Source organism: Morus notabilis, unplaced genomic scaffold (genome assembly GCF_000414095.1).
Source record: "Morus notabilis unplaced genomic scaffold, ASM41409v2 Scaffold99, whole genome shotgun sequence".
NCBI classification, from domain to species: Eukaryota; Viridiplantae; Streptophyta; class Magnoliopsida; order Rosales; family Moraceae; genus Morus; species Morus notabilis.
In genome coordinates, this window is record NW_010362482.1 from 1,785,709 (window position 1) to 1,802,978 (window position 17,270).

A 17,270-nucleotide genomic window follows, 5' to 3' on the forward strand; every position below is an offset into this window, starting at 1 on the left:
TTTAGTTATAGAAATTAATAGGCTTCATAACCAGATAAGTTATGGACAAACTTGTCAAGTTATGGTTCATAGCCAAACAAGTTATGGACAAAATCCGTGATTTATGGATAATAACTTGTCAAGTTATGGTTCATAACCAGACAAGTTATTGACCAGACAAGTTATTGACGAAAACAGTAATTTGGCTTATTTATTAACTTATGTAAACTATTGGCTTATTAATTTTAATTCATCTCAAGTCTTGATCTATTTCTCTCTTTCTCTCTATTTTAAGCTTGACGTGATCGCCAAGGTCATTAAGAAATTAAATTTGACTGACTTCGGCCCCGTTCATTTCGCCGATTCGAGTTTAGAATTCGAGTTTTGTTACAGTAAAAATCTCTCAGTCACATCTAACTTTTTTACTACAATAAAAAGTTCTCACACAAAATCACATCTCAACTCGAATTACAAACTCGAATCAGCGAAGTGAACGGCCCCTTCTTAATCCTTGAGATTTTCATTAAGAAAATACATCGTTGAATTTGACAGAACCCCAAGACTAGAAGTAGTAGGATTTATTCTCATAAAAAAATATGTTAGAAAATTTTTGTAAAAAATTATTAAAATAAAAAATAAATGTAAGATAGCAAAATAAGTTAAAGTTGATCGGTTAGTTCAATTAAGAAATAGGCGTTAGCACTCAATTTCGTTGTTAACAAACATCCAACTAAATTCAATTATTTACTTATTTAATTTCAATGAGTGAATTTTTAAGTTCAACCAAAACTCATTAAACCCCATTTTTAAAATAAAGCATCAAGTGGATGAATAAAAATCATGCTACACGAGTAGAACAAAGAACTGAAAAAGTCAACTAAAACTATCCATCATGATGAATTTCCCATGGCATACTAGGCAGAAACGAAAAAAATAAATAAATAAATACATAAAAACAAACAAACAAAACAATTAAAATCCTTGAACGTTTAGAACAGACAATATAAGCATGAACGCAAAGGAAAGGTTAGTTCGTTAGTACAAGAAAAGATATACTTTCTAAACAACAATTGTTTTTGGGATCCGCAGTTAAGAATATTATGGCCCTATTTACTTCGCTGATTCGAGTTTAGAATTCGAGTTGAGATGTGACTTTATGTGAGAGCTTTTTACTGTAGCAAAAAAGTTAGATGTGATTGTTTGTGAGAGCTTTTTACTGTAAAAAAACTCGAATTCTAAACTCGAATCAGCGAAGTGAACAGGCCCATAGCCTTTTATGCCTCCCAAGAGACGCAAAAGATGAAAAAGAAAAAAAATTCGTTTAATTTGTTAATTTAAATTTTTAATTTAAATTAAAATGTAAATTTATATGAGAATTTTTAACTGTAATAAAAAAATTAAATGTAACTGTTTTTAAAAATTTTTTACTGTAACAAAATTTAAATTTTAAACTCAAATCGACAAAATAAACGAATCCTTACCTTTTACTCTTTTAAACACATTATCCGATCTCGTACTGGTTAATTTATTCACATAGATTTATGTATGTAATCGTCTTTACAAGAGTGATAACGACATAAATTGTTAAATTACAAATGCTTTTCTACGCCAATATTTCTTTTTCAAACGTAACTGTGACTCGAGGAGAAAACAAGATACAACGAGAAGAACCGCCCAACAAGAAATACTCTTCCAATTTGAATTCATAGACCAGAAGTAATAACAAATATTTAAGCCCCGTTCACTTTGCTAATTTGAGTTTTACTACAGTAAAAAGCTCTCATAAAATCACATCTAACTTTTTTACTACAGTAAAAAACTCACATAAAATCACATCTCAACTCGAATTAAAAATTTAAATCAGCAAACTAAACGGACCCTTAGACCCTAATTTCGACAAACCAAAAAAAATCAGCAAACTAAACGGACCCTTAGACCCTAATTTCGACAAACCAAAAAAGAACAAATGAGAGAAAATAAACCATCATGTAGTCTTAGTCTAACAGAAAAAGAAAAGAATCGGTCGTCTTTGTCTCTTTTTCCAAGACAAGAAATTCAACCTCATCAGAAAGGGGAATCGAAACAAAACGTAAAAATGATTTTTGAGAACAATTGTTAACAAATGCATGCTCAACCGAATTTACAAAGTTGTCACCAACCTGAACGTTAAAATTACAACATATACTGTAAGTATCGAGGGTTCGTGCATCTCCTTTTTTTTTTTTTTTTTGACATAAAGGTCATGGTATCTAAATCAAAGAGATAACAACAATGACAAAAAGGAAACAGCAACCAACTGGCGAAATCCCAAATGCAAGATAATCTACACGAGCTTAGAATAAAACAACTTGGTTGACGGGTACAACCAACCACTGCAATCACGCAACTCCATTTTGGGTGCAAAAGCTCAACACCAAATCACAAGACTGCAGTGATTAAAGCGGGAGACATGTCATGGCCCGACAAGGTAATGAACACAATAAAAGGAGAGAGGAAGTTTGGTGGTCACTATTTCCTAAGATTACTACCATGGAAGCTGAGTACCAACCAGTCGAAAACCAAACTTGGACGCATATAACCAATGGTCCAACAAACACCTTCACCTTCTTCAACCAGCTAATTGAGAAGTGGGAGTCTATGATGGGAGCTTTACGACGACAGGGGCGTTCATAAATGGTTGACAGGTTGAGTGCAGCCGAGTTACTAAGGATATTTCAACATGCAAAGTAAGCGAACTAAAATGCAGAGAAAGCAACGAGAAGATCATGTGCAGAGACGCAGAGGAAGCGAGTGCAGTAAACAGCTTCAGTGTCTTTAAGGTTGAGTCAGCTAAAAAAAGAAGATAGACCAGAAGCTTTGTTGCAGAAGAACGCAACAAAAGAGTGCCACACAAGTACACAACCACACTTCCTGTATATTCCAGTTTTACTCACTAGTGTAGACGAGCAACAAGAAGTAGAAGATAGTGGTGCAGAAGCAGAGATGAGAACCATGTGCATTAAAGATGCAGTAAGCGGCCAACGATGCCATTATAGCCAAAAACCGACCTCAAATCAAAACAACCAAGATTTAGAAACTGTTTGCATACCACAATCAATAAGTTAATATTAGAACATATAAGTATAATATGTCAACTAAAAAGTAGGAAAGAGACCTCCAAAATTAAGCTGAAGCAAGAAAGCCAGCGCAAAACGGTGTCCAAAGCACCCCATTTGGCAGCCAACACGCTTTGTAGAAGCCATCCAATACCATGTTTCTAATAAAACCCACTGTCATAATATCAACATAACTAATATGATCCTCGTCCATTCAACCAAATCCTACTAGAACTAAAAGTATAGTGGTGCGTCATCCTGTGAGGTCATCTAGCATTTGCTCCACTTCAGGTTCCAGCTTCAGTCCCTGCAACAAGAGCAAATCATGAAGATTCACTATAAAAAAAAAAAGGTAAAAGAAAATCAGAAATGCTTTGGACAAGTGCCATCATTCAAATTAATATTCAGGAATACTTCCTAAATATCAAAAGTTTAAAGAACCTCAGTAACTAGCTATCACAACATACACACGATATAACATACCCATTGGCATAAGGAGACCCACGACGAGCATGGCGATATGGAGGAGACTTGCTGTAGCTTCGACCTCCTCGAACTGGTGGTGACATGCTACGGCGTTTGGGAGACCTCCTACGCGGACTATAACTCCTGTCACGAGAAGAATAATATAAAAGGAAAAGTTAGACGTAAGACTAGATATCAAGTATTAATTGCATCATACAACTGTTAGGATCCTGATTGAGTCCCATATTGCTAAAGTATGGGCTTAGCGTGTGGGTTTATAACCACTTGGGCACCCTCTCCCTACAAGCTAGCTTTTGGGAATGAGTTCTACCCAAGGGTTTTAACAATTAGTATCAGAACATGCTCCTCCTTAGGCCCACGTTGCGGAAGGGGCGACCTGGGGAGGGGCGACCTAGAAAGGCCAGAGTGGGCCATCCAAAGTGGGCCGCCGCGGACGTCGGTATCGGAAGCGTGGTGGTATGTTAGGATCCTAGTTGAGTCCCACATTGCTAAAGTATGGACTTAGCATGTGGGTTTATAACCACTTGGGCACCCTCTCCCTACAAGCTAGCTTTTGATGATGAGTTCTACCCAAGGGTTATAACAACGACATGTCCCAATTTTTATATATCATTGATTGTTATGGATCATCTTTTAGAACCAATAGTCAGGAATTGAGTATGAGCTCCTTTCCCCTCACGCTTTTATACAACTTATTCTCTTGTACATAGAAATATGGTTTTGCAATCACAAATATAAACGTACATTTGAATTGTTTCTTTCCCGTAAAAATTAAGAGAGAGAGAGCGTGACAAGTTAGTAAGAAGCATGCATGAATATGTGGACAAAACTGAATAAGAGCGAACTGAACAGCAAACCTTCGCCCATATCTATCATAACTTGGGCTTCTGCGGCGTCGAGGAGAAGGGCTTCGACGCCTTCCACCACCCAAACTTCGTGAACCAACACGCAGACGGCATTCTCTAGCAAAATGTCCAGGCTCACCACACTCATAACACTTCAAGTCATCACCTCCACCGCGGCCACGTCCACCCCCACCACGACCTCCACCACCCTTAGAATTATGAGAAAGCTCCACACGCCAACCATTTTTTCCTGTGGAACGAGGATGTGACACTTTAAATTAAAGGAATGAATTTCTAAAAGAATCTAAAATCCATGAAAGAACATCAACTATGCCAAGGTTAAAAGACGAGTATCTCCAAAGCTGCAGCCATCTTTAAGGCCCATAAAAATCAGCACCAAATAAAAGCTACACAAAAATTTACAGACCATCCAAGGCTTGAATTGCATCTAGAGCATCCCTGCGATCATCAAATTCAAGGAATGCGTATCCCGGTGGTCTTCTAGCAACCCAGACGCTGCATCAATTCCATTAACATATCAAAACCCAGCAACAAAAACAACAACAACAACAACAAAAACTTTGCTTTCTTAGTTTAATAACAAGGAAAAATATACTGAAAAATAACTACAAACGTTTTAGCACGTGTTTGCTCTCCTAGAAGACATAATTCAATATAGACTAACATTAACAATGCGATATACTCGGCCAAAACCACAAAATATATATTCGTTTTAAGAGTATGATATACAAAAATGTTTTAACAGAGAAAGATTCAGTAAAGATCACCTCCGAAGAACGCCGTACATCCGGAATTCATCTTCCAGATCTCTTTCAGTCACTCGAGGATCCAAATTCCCAACGTAAACGCGAGACATCGTCACAATTCACAAACCAGTCCCAAATCTTCAAAAGAGAGAAATTAAATTCACAAAAATCGTCGGGATTTGCTTCTTCCCATAAAAGATAATAATCCAAAAGAAATTTCCTCAAAACATCGCATTACAATTTACACCCCCTATATCAAAGAAAATGCAAAAAAAGATACAAATTTTACGAAAAGTCGTTTCCTATTTCCTTCGCGAACTATTTTCCGCCAAACCAAACAGAAAAATCGGATCAGTCGGTGATTTACCGTCGGTGCAAAAAGAACAACTACAGATACCGGTCTTATAATTCAACCCATGGGAAGAAAAATCGAAGCTGAGAAAGAAAGCTTACATGGAAGAAGATTTCTAGAGAAGATTTTCCACCGATCGAGGAAGAAAGCGAATTGACTCCAACAAAAAATCTCAAAAACCCTAGAAACAAGAAAACGCTCTACTTCCCTGGAGCTTTTGAGTTTTAAGTGAACTCTGTGGTACACATTCACGTGTTAGACGTGTCTGTTTTGGGCTTTACTTGGGTAGGCCATTTGTCGGCCCAATATTGCTCCGGAATGGCCCAACCCAATTCACTCTTCCCATCATTTTTTCCTTCTTTTTTTAATTTTGCTTGGAAAATGGAAACAGTTCCATAAATTCATCTCCAAGTTAATCGCTGTACCTACTATTGTCAGTGGTCCCATTACTGTCTCCTCTCTTATTCTTGAAATTTTGTCCTTTTATTTCTTTCTTATTTTTTTTCCTGACTCAATTTATTGTCTTTTATTATTAGATATAGTTTTCAAGAGATAAGTATATATTTTGTTATAATTTTGTGTAGATTTATTATTTATGTCATTTTAAATAATAAATATTATCATATTTTTTATTTTATTTTTATTAATTAAGTAATAATGTTTATTTTTAATAAAGTGGTTTAATATTGTTTACCATCTGAAGTGGTAATTTGATGTTCTCCATATATTTCAAAGAGAAACTGCCTCATTATTCGAACCCATTTGCATTTTCTAAAAAGAAAAAAAAACAATTTTAATGCATTTACCAAACTATAGAAAAATATAATGAGTAAAGTAACGAGATTGTAAAGGAAACTAAAAAAAATAAAAATAAGGATTATTGATTATTATTAAAGTATTTATTTTACTGTTATATTGTGTAATAAGAAAGAATCTCATTTTTTCAATGTTTACTAAAATTAAAAATAACTATATCATCAATATAATTATTAAAATAACTTTTTAAATAATTAAATAATTATTGATTATGTAGTAATTCATAAAAGATAAATAAGTAAATTTAATATTTATTTTCAGTTATCAATATTGTGTTACTGATTTTATAAACACATTAAAAAATAAATCATTCTTTACTTTTCGTTTTCCTCTTATGCGAAGTAAAGACGCATTTATTCTGATCAAAGTTTATTTTATAAAAAATAATAATTCAAATTTTTTTATGAGATAAGTAAAAAATTTTTCTCTTTTTCATTGTAGAGTCTTTACAATTGAGCATGTTTTTTATTCTGTTAGTAAGAACTATGTTTTTACTGTTAAATTAATTTTTTAACTGATAAATTTACAGTGTAAATAATTTTATGTGTCGCATTATTAATATATATTTGTACATATCTTACTATTAAAAACTAATTCAACCTTCACGCCGTAGAATTTTTTTTTACCTAATAAAATATTAAGATAACGTTTATTTTAAAAATTATGTATAATTTAAGATCATAATTTTTAATTTTATTAAAATATTTTTCTCTTATAAAAAATTTAAATTTTAAAAATCAAACTTATAAATCATTATTTTAAAATCATAAATCAAACATCACCTCAACATTCCTCCGAATGTACTGACAAATTATTACGAAAAAGATAATAAAAGCTGACATCCAATCACTCTCTTTGACTAAACAGTAGTGACTGGTAATCAAGAACGTTACGTTATCTTAATATCTTTTTTTTTTTTAATTTAATTTTTGGGCTTATTTTATTTGGTTGGTGGATTCGTGCGTTTGGTAATATTGCCATTGCCCCATAACTATGTTCATTGTCCTTTCGGTTCTCAAATCATCAAGGCTGTCTTTATCTCAGAAGAGCCACAACAATCAGACACGAGTCACGTGATTCGCTGAGCTGAGAAAGCAGAGATTTTGATCACCAATAATAGCTCAAAAACTATACAAGAAAAGGGGAGGAAAAAAAAAAAAAGCTCAAACTTTTGAAGAAATGATGGAAAGTCAAGATTTTTAAGGCCAAGTGGGAGGTTTTGGGAAGTGGGCTTTTGTTATTTTGGTCAAAGAAAAAAAAATGGAAGGAGGAGATAGGATTGAAGAGAGTAGTAGTGTGAGATTGTTGGGGGGAAGTTGGAGTGGGAGTGAGTCAAGGTGGGTTGATGGGAGCGAGGTGGACTCGGAATCACCACCATGGTCTCAGTTTGATGATGAGAAGGAAGAAGGTAAAGAAGGGTTCGGATCTCTCAGAAGGAGGCTTGTCAAGAAGCCCAAGCGTGTTGATTCTTTTGATGTTGAGGCTTTGGAGATTTCTGGTGCTCGTGGTCATGATTCCAAGGTAACAATAATACAATACAATCACTGTTTCTTGGACTGTGATTTTCCCAATTTGCTGTTTCTTTCTGTCTTTGAGTGATATTGGATAAATCTGTTATTTTCATCTGGGGAAGTTATAATATAATCTTGAGAGATTAATATTGGAGTTGGTGTATTTGAGTAATTATTAACTTTTTCTTTATTGGACTTGATTGGAAAATGAAGATGGGGTATTTCTGACGGAGCCAGAAATTTTTGTCAGTGCGGCTAATAAATCAAAAATTTATTAGGCTTTTAGTTTGAAAATAGGGTTATAACATTAATTTTAGTGGAGGCTAATTAGTACCACTATAATATAATACCTAATTATATATATGATTTAAAAGGAAAAAAAAAAATTTTGAGTTAAGCCCCCGCTGGACTAGCTTTGGCTCCGTTTCGTGATCATCACCATACATTTTGCATCCAATTAGGACCAGCAGTTCATTCTTAACGGGACTCACGCAATTGTATATATCAATCTGTAACCAGCTAAAAAAAACCAGTAGTGATGATCACAGCCATTGATTGTTAGCAATTTTTTTCGTGATAGAGAGTTCGGCTTTACCATGTCTAGCCAAGAGCAGTTGATTAAACGTTTCAATAAGAATAAGAAAAATACTAGCGTCAATCTTTCTGTTACTCTCTTTGTCACTTTATGCATTCACTGTTTTGACACATGGACTCTACTAATGTTAGCATTTCTCATAAGAATACAATCACTTCAAGATTTGCAAGCAAGAAAAGTTGCAGTGTTTGATCTATAATCGAACAATTACATCCACATTGGAAGTACAATATATGAAATTCTTTTCCCAACGGGAAAAAGGAAGGAAACTCTCCATCCACTATTCTCTTACAAAATTTTATTACTTAAATAAATCAGGACCTTTCCACATGGAGCACTGTTGCTCTAGCATTTCAAACACTTGGAGTTGTGTACGGTGACATGGGTACAAGCCCTTTATATGTCTTCACTGATGTCTTCAGCAAAGTGCGAATCGAGTCAGAGGTTGACGTCTTGGGGGCTTTATCACTTGTGATGTACACGATTGCTCTTATACCATTAGCCAAATACGTTTTTGTAGTTCTCAAAGCCAATGATAATGGCGAAGGTAGGCATTCTTTTGTTAACGTATTGCCTACTTGCTTCAGTTAGATTCTATCTGGCTCAGCACATGTGCATACTGACGCCTTTATGCTTTCGAATAATAGGAGGAACGTTTGCACTGTATTCACTGATATGCAGGTATGCAAAGGTGCATATGCTTCCTAATCGTCAGCCAGCCGATGAACATATCTCTAGTTTTAAGCTGAAACTGCCCACTCCAGAGTTGGAAAGGGCTTTGCGTATAAAAGAGGCTTTGGAAACGATAGCACCTTTGAAAACCCTTCTCTTGTTTCTGGTCCTAACGGGGACTTCCATGATTATAGGAGATGGTATACTAACCCCAGCGATGTCAGGTGCGTTGCTGCCTGGTGGGACGTTGTTCTTGCAACTAGAAAATTTAGGGAAATAAATGTTAGTTCCTCTTGTAAGTAGTATCCCAAACTTCAAATGTAACTTACATGTGAGTTTGTCATGTTCGATTGTTGCTGATAGCAATGAAGGTTGCTAATAAACTGTTTGAACTTTAAACTAGCAAGTAATGCGATTTTTTGATGATTCAGATAAGGAACTAACTTCATCAGCATGCTTTGTTCAATCTTCCCCACCTCTGTCCCTTCAATGCATGATTAAGTTTTCTTGTTCAGAAATGAAGTGATGCCAATCTTAACATCCTGTAATTATTTAATGTTAGGCTGCTTTTTTTATTGATTTATGTCAGTGTTGTCTGCTGTGAGTGGTCTGAAGGGTGCGGTAAAAGGCATTGATACAGGTCGGTATCTTACTTATCTTTTCAGTACCATTTGATTGCTACGAAGAGCAACCAATAATTACACGTGTAACACAGTACAAAATCTTCGGATTTTTCTTGCAGGTGCTGTGGTTATTGTTTCAATTTTGATTCTAGCTGCGTTATTCAGCATACAGTGCTTTGGGACGAACAAAGTGGGTTTCATGTTTGCTCCAATACTCGCTATGTGGTTCTTCAGTCTGGGATCTATCGGAATTTACAATCTTGCGATGCATGGTTTTACAGTCTTGAAAGCTTTTAATCCGGCTTATATATATTTCTTCTTCAAAAAGAACGGCATCGGAGCCTGGACTGCTCTTGGTGGTTGTGTTCTGTGTATTACAGGTACATCTCACTATAAAGCTTAATTTTATTGTACATCTCTCCTTTTTACTTTGTCTTCCCTGTATTAGTCTAAGTTTTGAAAAAGCTGAAATCTGAAAAGTATAGAGTATATGTACTTAGCTTATGCCTTTTATAGTCCATTTCTTAACATCTCAAGTTCCTAAACTTCAGTTTCTTAACGTGAGATATAACACCACTGTTTATAGCTTATGCCTTTTATGGTGTTTGCGGTCTTGTGTTTGTGTATCTTACGTTAAAATGTCACCACAGGAGCTGAAGCAATGTTTGCTGACTTGGGCCATTTTTCTGTACGAGCCATACAGGTTTGGTTCGGTTTTTCTGATATCATGTCACTTATATCTCTTTTTTTTTCTTTTTAAGTAAAAGTCTTGTATGGCAAATCTGTTCTGCTCGTGCAGATTGCCTTCAGTTTCGTCGTTTTCCCCTGTCTTCTCTTGGCTTACATGGGCCAAGCTGCGTATCTGCTGAAATACCCTGCTTCTGCAGAAAGAATATTTTATGATTGCGTGCCAGGTTATGCTTAATAACATACAAGCACTCCATTTTTTGTATCTTTTCTCATTGTAGCTTCTATGTTGTAAGTTTATATGGTAGCTTATTTAGACTTCTAGTTTTTTAATGTTGGGAACAAACAGATCATCTTTTCTGGCCTGTCCTTGTGATAGCCACTCTTGCTGCAATGATTGCCAGCCAAGCGATGATTTCCGCAACATTTTCGTGTGTCAAACAAGCCATGGCTCTTGGATGCTTTCCTAGGTTGAAGATAATTCACACCTCGAGGAGACTAATGGGTCAAATCTACATCCCTGTCATCAATTGGTTTTTAATGGTCATGTGCATAGTTGTAGTTTCCATCTTTAGGAGCACCACAGATATTGCCAACGCATACGGTTAAGTATCTCCATTCCCTCGTCTTGCTGGAATTGCCCCTCTTTAAGTTGCAATTGGGAATTATTCGACAGATTTTTTAAAAGTCATGTGATATTTCGCATACATATTTTGACTGTTATTTCATAGTTCAGTACATTGTCAATGTCACCGACGAGAATAGTAGATATGAAGTTCTTGAGATGTTAATGGTACCATAACTTTCACTTGCGGTTTCCTCGTCACGTCATACTTCCTTTTTTTTTTTTTTTTTGCTTAATTTATTTTTATGTTCTTATTTCTTGAATGAACAAATCTTGAAACCTTTGTGCTAATAGGTAGTTCTTTGTCAAAGTTGTTTACATTCCAAGGCTCAGCCAATGACATGAATGTCCTCAATATGATTCATAAAGATCTTAAACTTAGTGGTACACATACTAATGCAAGTCATGTTGTTCTTGCAGGCATAGCCGAAGTTGGTGTCATGCTTGTGAGTACAACCTTGGTGACGCTTGTAATGCTCCTCATTTGGCAGACCAACTTGTTCCTGGCCTTGTGTTTCCCTGTCGTTTTCGGGTCAATAGAGCTCATCTACTTGTCTGCAGTTCTATCAAAAGTCTTGGAGGGTGGTTGGCTGCCACTTGTTTTTTCCACTTTCTTTCTCTGTGTAATGTACACTTGGAATTATGGGAGTGTTTTGAAGTACCAGAGTGAGGTTAGAGAGAAGATATCCATGGACTTCATGCTTGAGCTTGGCTCCACACTTGGGACTGTTCGAACCCCAGGAATAGGATTGTTGTACAATGAGCTTGTCCAGGGCATTCCTTCCATTTTTGGTCAGTTTCTTCTTAGCCTTCCAGCTATCCACTCCACCATAGTCTTTGTTTGCATCAAGTATGTCCCCGTCCCAGTTGTTCCTCAAGAGGAAAGATTTCTGTTTCGAAGAGTTTGCCAAAAGGATTACCATATGTTCCGCTGCATTGCCCGGTATGGTTATAAAGATGTCCGAAAGGAGGATCACCACGCATTTGAGCAACTTTTGGTTGAAAGCCTCAAGAATTTTTTAAGGAGGGAGGCTCAAGATCTTGCCTTGGAGAGCAATTTAACCGAAATAGAGTACGATAGCATCTCAATGACGTCAAGGGATTCAAGAGTCCCAACCGGTGATGGGAATGAGGAGCTAAGGATTCCATTGATGCAGGAAGGAAGATTTGATGAGACAGGAACTTCCTCAGCAGAAACTGCTATGGCGTTGCCATCTAGTGTGATGTCATCTGATGAAGACCCGAGTTTGGAGTATGAGCTCTCAGCTCTCCGCGAAGCAATAGATTCGGGATTCACTTACTTGCTTGCACATGGCGATGTGAGGGCAAAGAAAAACTCATTTTTCCTCAAGAAGCTGATTATAAACTATTTCTATGCATTCTTGAGGAGGAACTGTAGAGTCGGTGCCGCAAATATGAGTGTACCCCACATGAACATCCTTCAGGTTGGGATGACATATATGGTCTGATTCTGTTTATTTATTTGGAATTAGCCCATTTTCATTCATTAGTTGTGTATTGCAAGTTGCAATATCTATGTCAAAATCTCAAATGTACTTTGCTTATTTATAAGTAATAATAATAAACAATAAACAGTCTTCGCTTGATATTACTTTTAAACTGCTCACTTTTATTTGTGTTGTGCTCTTGTCAATTTTAGCTTTGACGAATGTTCTCCTTTGTCTCTCCCTTGTTTTCCGGATTTGACTTTTTTACTTGAAAGAATGTAATCTTTTTACTGTTTTAAAAGGCACCCCCCATATCAGATCCTCTTTCAGTGCTTTCCTTGCTTGCAAAAAGATAAATAAATTAAATTTTCACTTTCCACTTTGTCCATGCATTTGCTTTTAATTTTCTTGTTTTGCGACAAAGAATGTTTGTTTCCAAACAGGTTAGAGATTGACATCTAAGATAGTATAGGATTCTGCCCCATAAGCTGTAGGTTTCAAAGTTGACATCTGAATTTGTGATCGATTAAAAATGCATGATGAGAATCAGTCGTAGTGATATATATCATTGCCGTTTTTTAGCCGTTAATTAGAGTTGGTAGGACTGTTTGAGAAAGTAACCATTTGAATCGCTTGGGTTTCATCTTTTTTGCATGCGTCTCCAACTAAATATGGAAGGCGGAACAAGTATTCTCTTCGTGCACAGATCACCTCAAGTGTTAATTCCCTTTTGTATCACTGAGAATTATCTTGTACAAAGTTGTCTTAAATAACCTGTTTGTTGGTTCAACTTTTCTTGTCTTGTTTTCAGGCAAACAAAAAAAAAAAAACCTACCATTAAACACAAAACTTTTGAATTGCTTATCCCTCAAGCACTGATTTCTTTCCAATTTATCAGCTCCCAAACAAAAGTGGAAAAGATACAATTCCTTCACTGACACTAAGCGGCTGGGAAGGTATTTTGTTTCCTACTACAATAGACATTATCAAACTTTTGAGAGTAGGTTTGATATGTTGCCATTTTCAAACCAATTGAAACTACCCGTTGAAGCAACAAATGTGACTTTTTTCCCAAGGTACCTATTTATTCCCACCAATTACAGTGTCACTTGTCAATTCAATATAAGGTCTTTTATTTTTTTGGTTATAGTTGCCGGCATATAAGACTTTTCCATACCAAACTAAGCTATATTTTGGCATTTTGTAAGGAATTAAAACTTGGGAAGATTATAGTTTGGTTAATGAAAGAAAACTTGATTGGAGAAGAAATTGTTTCTTCATTATGTCTGTGTAATTGATCGATCCGAGTCATTATCAAACATTTCGGTTTAGGTTAGTCTTCTCTCAATTTGTCTTGCCAACAGAAATAAAAATAAAATAAAATAATAAAAAGAGCTTCCAACTAGGTGCACAATTAGTGTGCTTGATATATATTGGTGTCAAATCCTATAAACAAGCATTGTCTTCTGACCTTTTTTGTTTTAATGATGTTCTCTAAGCAGATTTTAAATTTACTGAAGTGAGAAAACGGATAAAAAAAAAAAAAACTATAAAACTGAGAGTAACATGTTGGTTTCTGAGTAAAAACCAAGAGCTTTTTTAGTGTTATCATCGTGCTCATTATCATTACTTTATTACACGTTACATCGGAGTGTAAATTTAAATCGGAGTAAGAGCAATATTTATCAGAATAGGAGGTTGTGCTTATGCTTATGCAAAGCTTTCGAGTCTTTTTTTATTTATTTTTAAAATATGTTTATTTGTATAAAAAGATAAGGAAAGACAAGAAATAACTGATTTCCTTTTTTTTATTTAATTATGTGTTTACTTAAAATGAATAATGAAAGTTTAGTGGACTCACATAATATATAAACCTCGTTCATTTCACCGATTCGAGTTTTCAGTTTTAGGTTTCTACAGTAAAAAGCTCTCAGAAAATGTCACATCTAACTTTTTCTGCTACAGTGAAAAGCTCTCAGAAAATGTCACGTCTCAGCTCGAATTGAATACTCGAATCCGCAAAGTAAACGAGGATGACCATCTTTGTACCTATTAGTATTAAATTTCCCAGTTAAAATAAATGAATGTCACATTTACTTATAAGCTTTTAATAAATAACTTCACATGTTAAAAATCAATTGTTGTTGAATTACATAACATGGTATTTTAGTAATTATATTCATAAGGTTTCTATTATAAAGTTTAATAAATACTAGGGAGGAATTAGATTATTTTTCATGACACCGTATAATAAATAAGTAAATTATTAAAAACAGCGAACACTAAAAAGAATGAATTGGAATAATTTAGCAGCGGATCACGAAATCTTGGTGATCTTCTCTAACTAATGAATGAGAAATCTGCTTTAAACTCGTTCACTTTGCACTCTCTCTCCGAGCGCATGCTTTAATCTGAATCATATATAGTGGTGGATTGATAGAACAAAAACCTCTCATAAAATACTTTTTTTTTTCAATTATACCTTCCCTATTATATAGTTTTGTGGTTTGATGAATGCACCTTACAAATTAAAACAAGAAACAAAGAATATTTATGTGATTTTTTTTTTTTGAAGGTGTGGTATGAATATTCGTATCATTAAGTTCTTAATGTGGCGGAATATTCGCTATAGCCAAAATCCCCTACATCAGTTCTCTTTTGTCATTTGACATTAGCGTGTGATTAAAAAGAATGGCGGACTGCCTTTAACGACTAAAATGCAGATAACAAAAAGGACATATGATCAAAAGCTCAACTGGGTTTGTCTAGTTTCCACCATTAAAAATTTAAAAGGGAATAAATGAGTCCCGTTCATTTCACCGATTTGAGTTTAGAATTCGAGTTTTATTCAGTAAAAAACTCTCAAAAACAATCATATCTAATTTTTTTATTACAGTAAAAAATTCTCACATAAAATCACATCTCAATTCAAATTAAAAACTCAAATCAACGAACTAAACGGATGGTCCGAATAATTTTTTTTTTCCAAGCCAAAAAAGGAAAAAGGTCACACGAATATATTTTGCCACGTGTCATGGATGGTAGTGACAATACTGTGAAGTATTGCCCACCCAATTGGAGCCAATTTCATGTCATCAGACAATGACTCAGACAATTTTAGGTAACAGACGAGGACACATAAGAATTATCCATAACCCGAAAAGACAATATATGCTTATAAAGAGAATAATCGCATAAAGCCATATTTGCTTCACTGTATTTCAGTCTTTAACAGTGAAACTTGCATTTGTGCCCCATCCAATATGTTGGGTGGTCCTTCAATAAGACTTGATTAATTAGCAACGTGTAAACATCAGAGGTTACTGAATAGTTATGATTATTTGATAATTAGGTTCGAAACGATTTAGAAAAAAAAAAAAAAAAGATTCGAAATGTTAAATAAAAACTTTCAATTTTCGGTTTAGAACATTGAAAAAAAAGATTATAAATTCAGAATCGTTATTTGTTTTGAAATATCAAGATACTAATCTAAACCAAACCTCAAAAATATTTACCAAGCACTGATTCAAATGAATTTGTTGGTTCAAATGACTTGGACCTATTTACAAAAGACTTGTGAGTAATGCTGGTGTGGTGACGCAACCAAGCCAGCCATATAATCAACACTTTTTTTTCTTCACTCTATCAGACTATATAAATCATTTTCCTATATCTATAGTCTCAGGAATTTGAATGCTTGGTGCTATTCAACCATTATTTAAAATGTTTGTTGAATCACTTTAAGATGCCTATTAATGATATACATAGCTTTTCTTGTTGGAGTAATTTTTTGAAAATGAAGGATAAATGACATATTGTGTTTGACCATAGCTATTGATCTATATATGAAATCCTTTCGCGGATTCGAGTTTTCAATTCGAGTTGAGATGTTACATTTTTTGAGAGCTTTTCACTGTAGCAGAAAAAATTAGATGTGATATTTTCTAAAAACTTTTTACTGTAAAAATCTAAAACTGAAAACTCGAATCGGTGAAATGAACGAGGCCTAAACAAGAGGAATTCTATTTCCATACATATTTATCAATTAAGGTGACCAAGTCATATATATAGTCTGATATTTTTAATAAAAAAAAAAACCTTTATAGGACATAATCTTCTAGCATATTTTTTCAATAACCTAGAGCAAAAGATTCCACATATAATTAATTATCAGTCATCACCTGCAAAAGGTGTAACATATATAACGTGTTTCCTTGCACAAAAAATTATGGCCTTTTCTTTTTCTTCTTCTTATTTTATTGGAAGTTTCCTGGAAAAAGGGTCTTTAAATATTGTTCAAACTGGATCCTAAGAAAAAGGAGATTCATGAATCGTATTTTGAATAAATATTATTGTTAAAGAAAACACTTTTGGCTGATAGTACAAGGAACAGAAAAACTTAAGTTACTATTTACTGTCCACAATTAGAGGATGTTTGGTACTTAAATTCGTTCTCTGATTCGAATAATGATTCGTGATTTGTTATAGTATTTTTTTTTACAAAAAATACACGTAAATTAAAAATAATTATAATCATATAGTTCTAATTCATAAATCAAACGTCACCTTATAAATTAATGGCTAAAAATTGTAATCATTAAATGGTCATGTTTTGGTCCTTGACCTAACATTTTGCTCTGACTTGCCTAATATATGGATAATGCTAAACTTTATATTATGATATTGAGTATGATTAACCTACTTTTGTCCCCCACGTCCAATAATATTAATATTGTTGTTTTATTCATTGAGTGTAATTAATTAGGCAG

The 17,270-nt window shown here is 34.5% G+C and overlaps 2 protein-coding genes across 5 annotated transcripts; one reads left to right on the forward strand and one right to left on the reverse strand.

Annotated features, from left to right (window-relative positions):
• Positions 1-2,086: 2,086 nt before the first annotated feature.
• Positions 2,087-5,727, reverse strand: LOC21410410 (serine/arginine-rich splicing factor RSZ21). 3 transcript variants are annotated; one of them, XR_002902525.1, is made up of 7 exons: positions 5,626-5,727; positions 5,194-5,310; positions 4,833-4,921; positions 4,418-4,655; positions 3,558-3,683; positions 3,134-3,381; positions 2,087-2,911 (listed from the first exon to the last, which is right to left on the reverse strand). XR_002902525.1 is itself a non-coding variant. In XM_024168121.1 (6 exons), the coding sequence occupies exons 2-6, from the start codon at positions 5,280-5,282 to the stop codon at positions 3,375-3,377; spliced, it is 549 nt and encodes a 182-aa protein (XP_024023889.1). In that variant the 5' UTR covers positions 5,283-5,310; positions 5,626-5,727; the 3' UTR covers positions 2,974-3,374. The 3 variants fall into 3 exon arrangements, 1 of the variants encoding a protein (XP_024023889.1); XR_002902524.1 differs by having other exon boundaries at positions 2,087-3,026; XM_024168121.1 differs by lacking the exon at positions 2,087-2,911 and having other exon boundaries at positions 2,974-3,381.
• A 1,561-nt stretch (positions 5,728-7,288) lies between these two features.
• Positions 7,289-12,651, forward strand: LOC21410411 (putative potassium transporter 12). 2 transcript variants are annotated; one of them, XM_024168164.1, is made up of 9 exons: positions 7,289-7,861; positions 8,765-8,993; positions 9,094-9,342; positions 9,708-9,758; positions 9,861-10,121; positions 10,392-10,444; positions 10,541-10,655; positions 10,778-11,032; positions 11,474-12,651. In XM_024168164.1, the coding sequence occupies exons 1-9, from the start codon at positions 7,601-7,603 to the stop codon at positions 12,520-12,522; spliced, it is 2,523 nt and encodes an 840-aa protein (XP_024023932.1). In that variant the 5' UTR covers positions 7,289-7,600; the 3' UTR covers positions 12,523-12,651. The 2 variants fall into 2 exon arrangements, with proteins under 2 accessions (XP_024023932.1, XP_024023933.1); XM_024168165.1 differs by lacking the exons at positions 10,392-10,444; positions 10,541-10,655; positions 10,778-11,032.
• The last annotated feature ends 4,619 nt before the right edge of the window (positions 12,652-17,270 follow it).

Bases quoted from the DNA above. Each gene is read 5' to 3' on its own strand.
- LOC21410410 (XM_024168121.1), bottom strand. From the start codon at position 5,282: ATGTCTCGCGTTTACGTTGGGAATTTGGATCCTCGAGTGACTGAAAGA. The intron at 4,656-4,832 runs GTCTGTAAATTT...CTCGTTCCACAG, and splicing joins TGCAATTCAAGCCTTGGATG to GAAAAAATGGTTGGCGTGTG. The intron at 3,684-4,417 runs GTTTGCTGTTCA...TTCTCGTGACAG, and splicing joins TATGATAGATATGGGCGAAG to GAGTTATAGTCCGCGTAGGA.
- LOC21410411 (XM_024168164.1), top strand. From the start codon at position 7,601: ATGGAAGGAGGAGATAGGATTGAAGAGAGTAGTAGTGTGAGATTGTTG. The intron at 8,994-9,093 runs GTAGGCATTCTT...TTCGAATAATAG, and splicing joins AGCCAATGATAATGGCGAAG to GAGGAACGTTTGCACTGTAT. The intron at 10,656-10,777 runs GTTATGCTTAAT...GGGAACAAACAG, and splicing joins ATTTTATGATTGCGTGCCAG to ATCATCTTTTCTGGCCTGTC.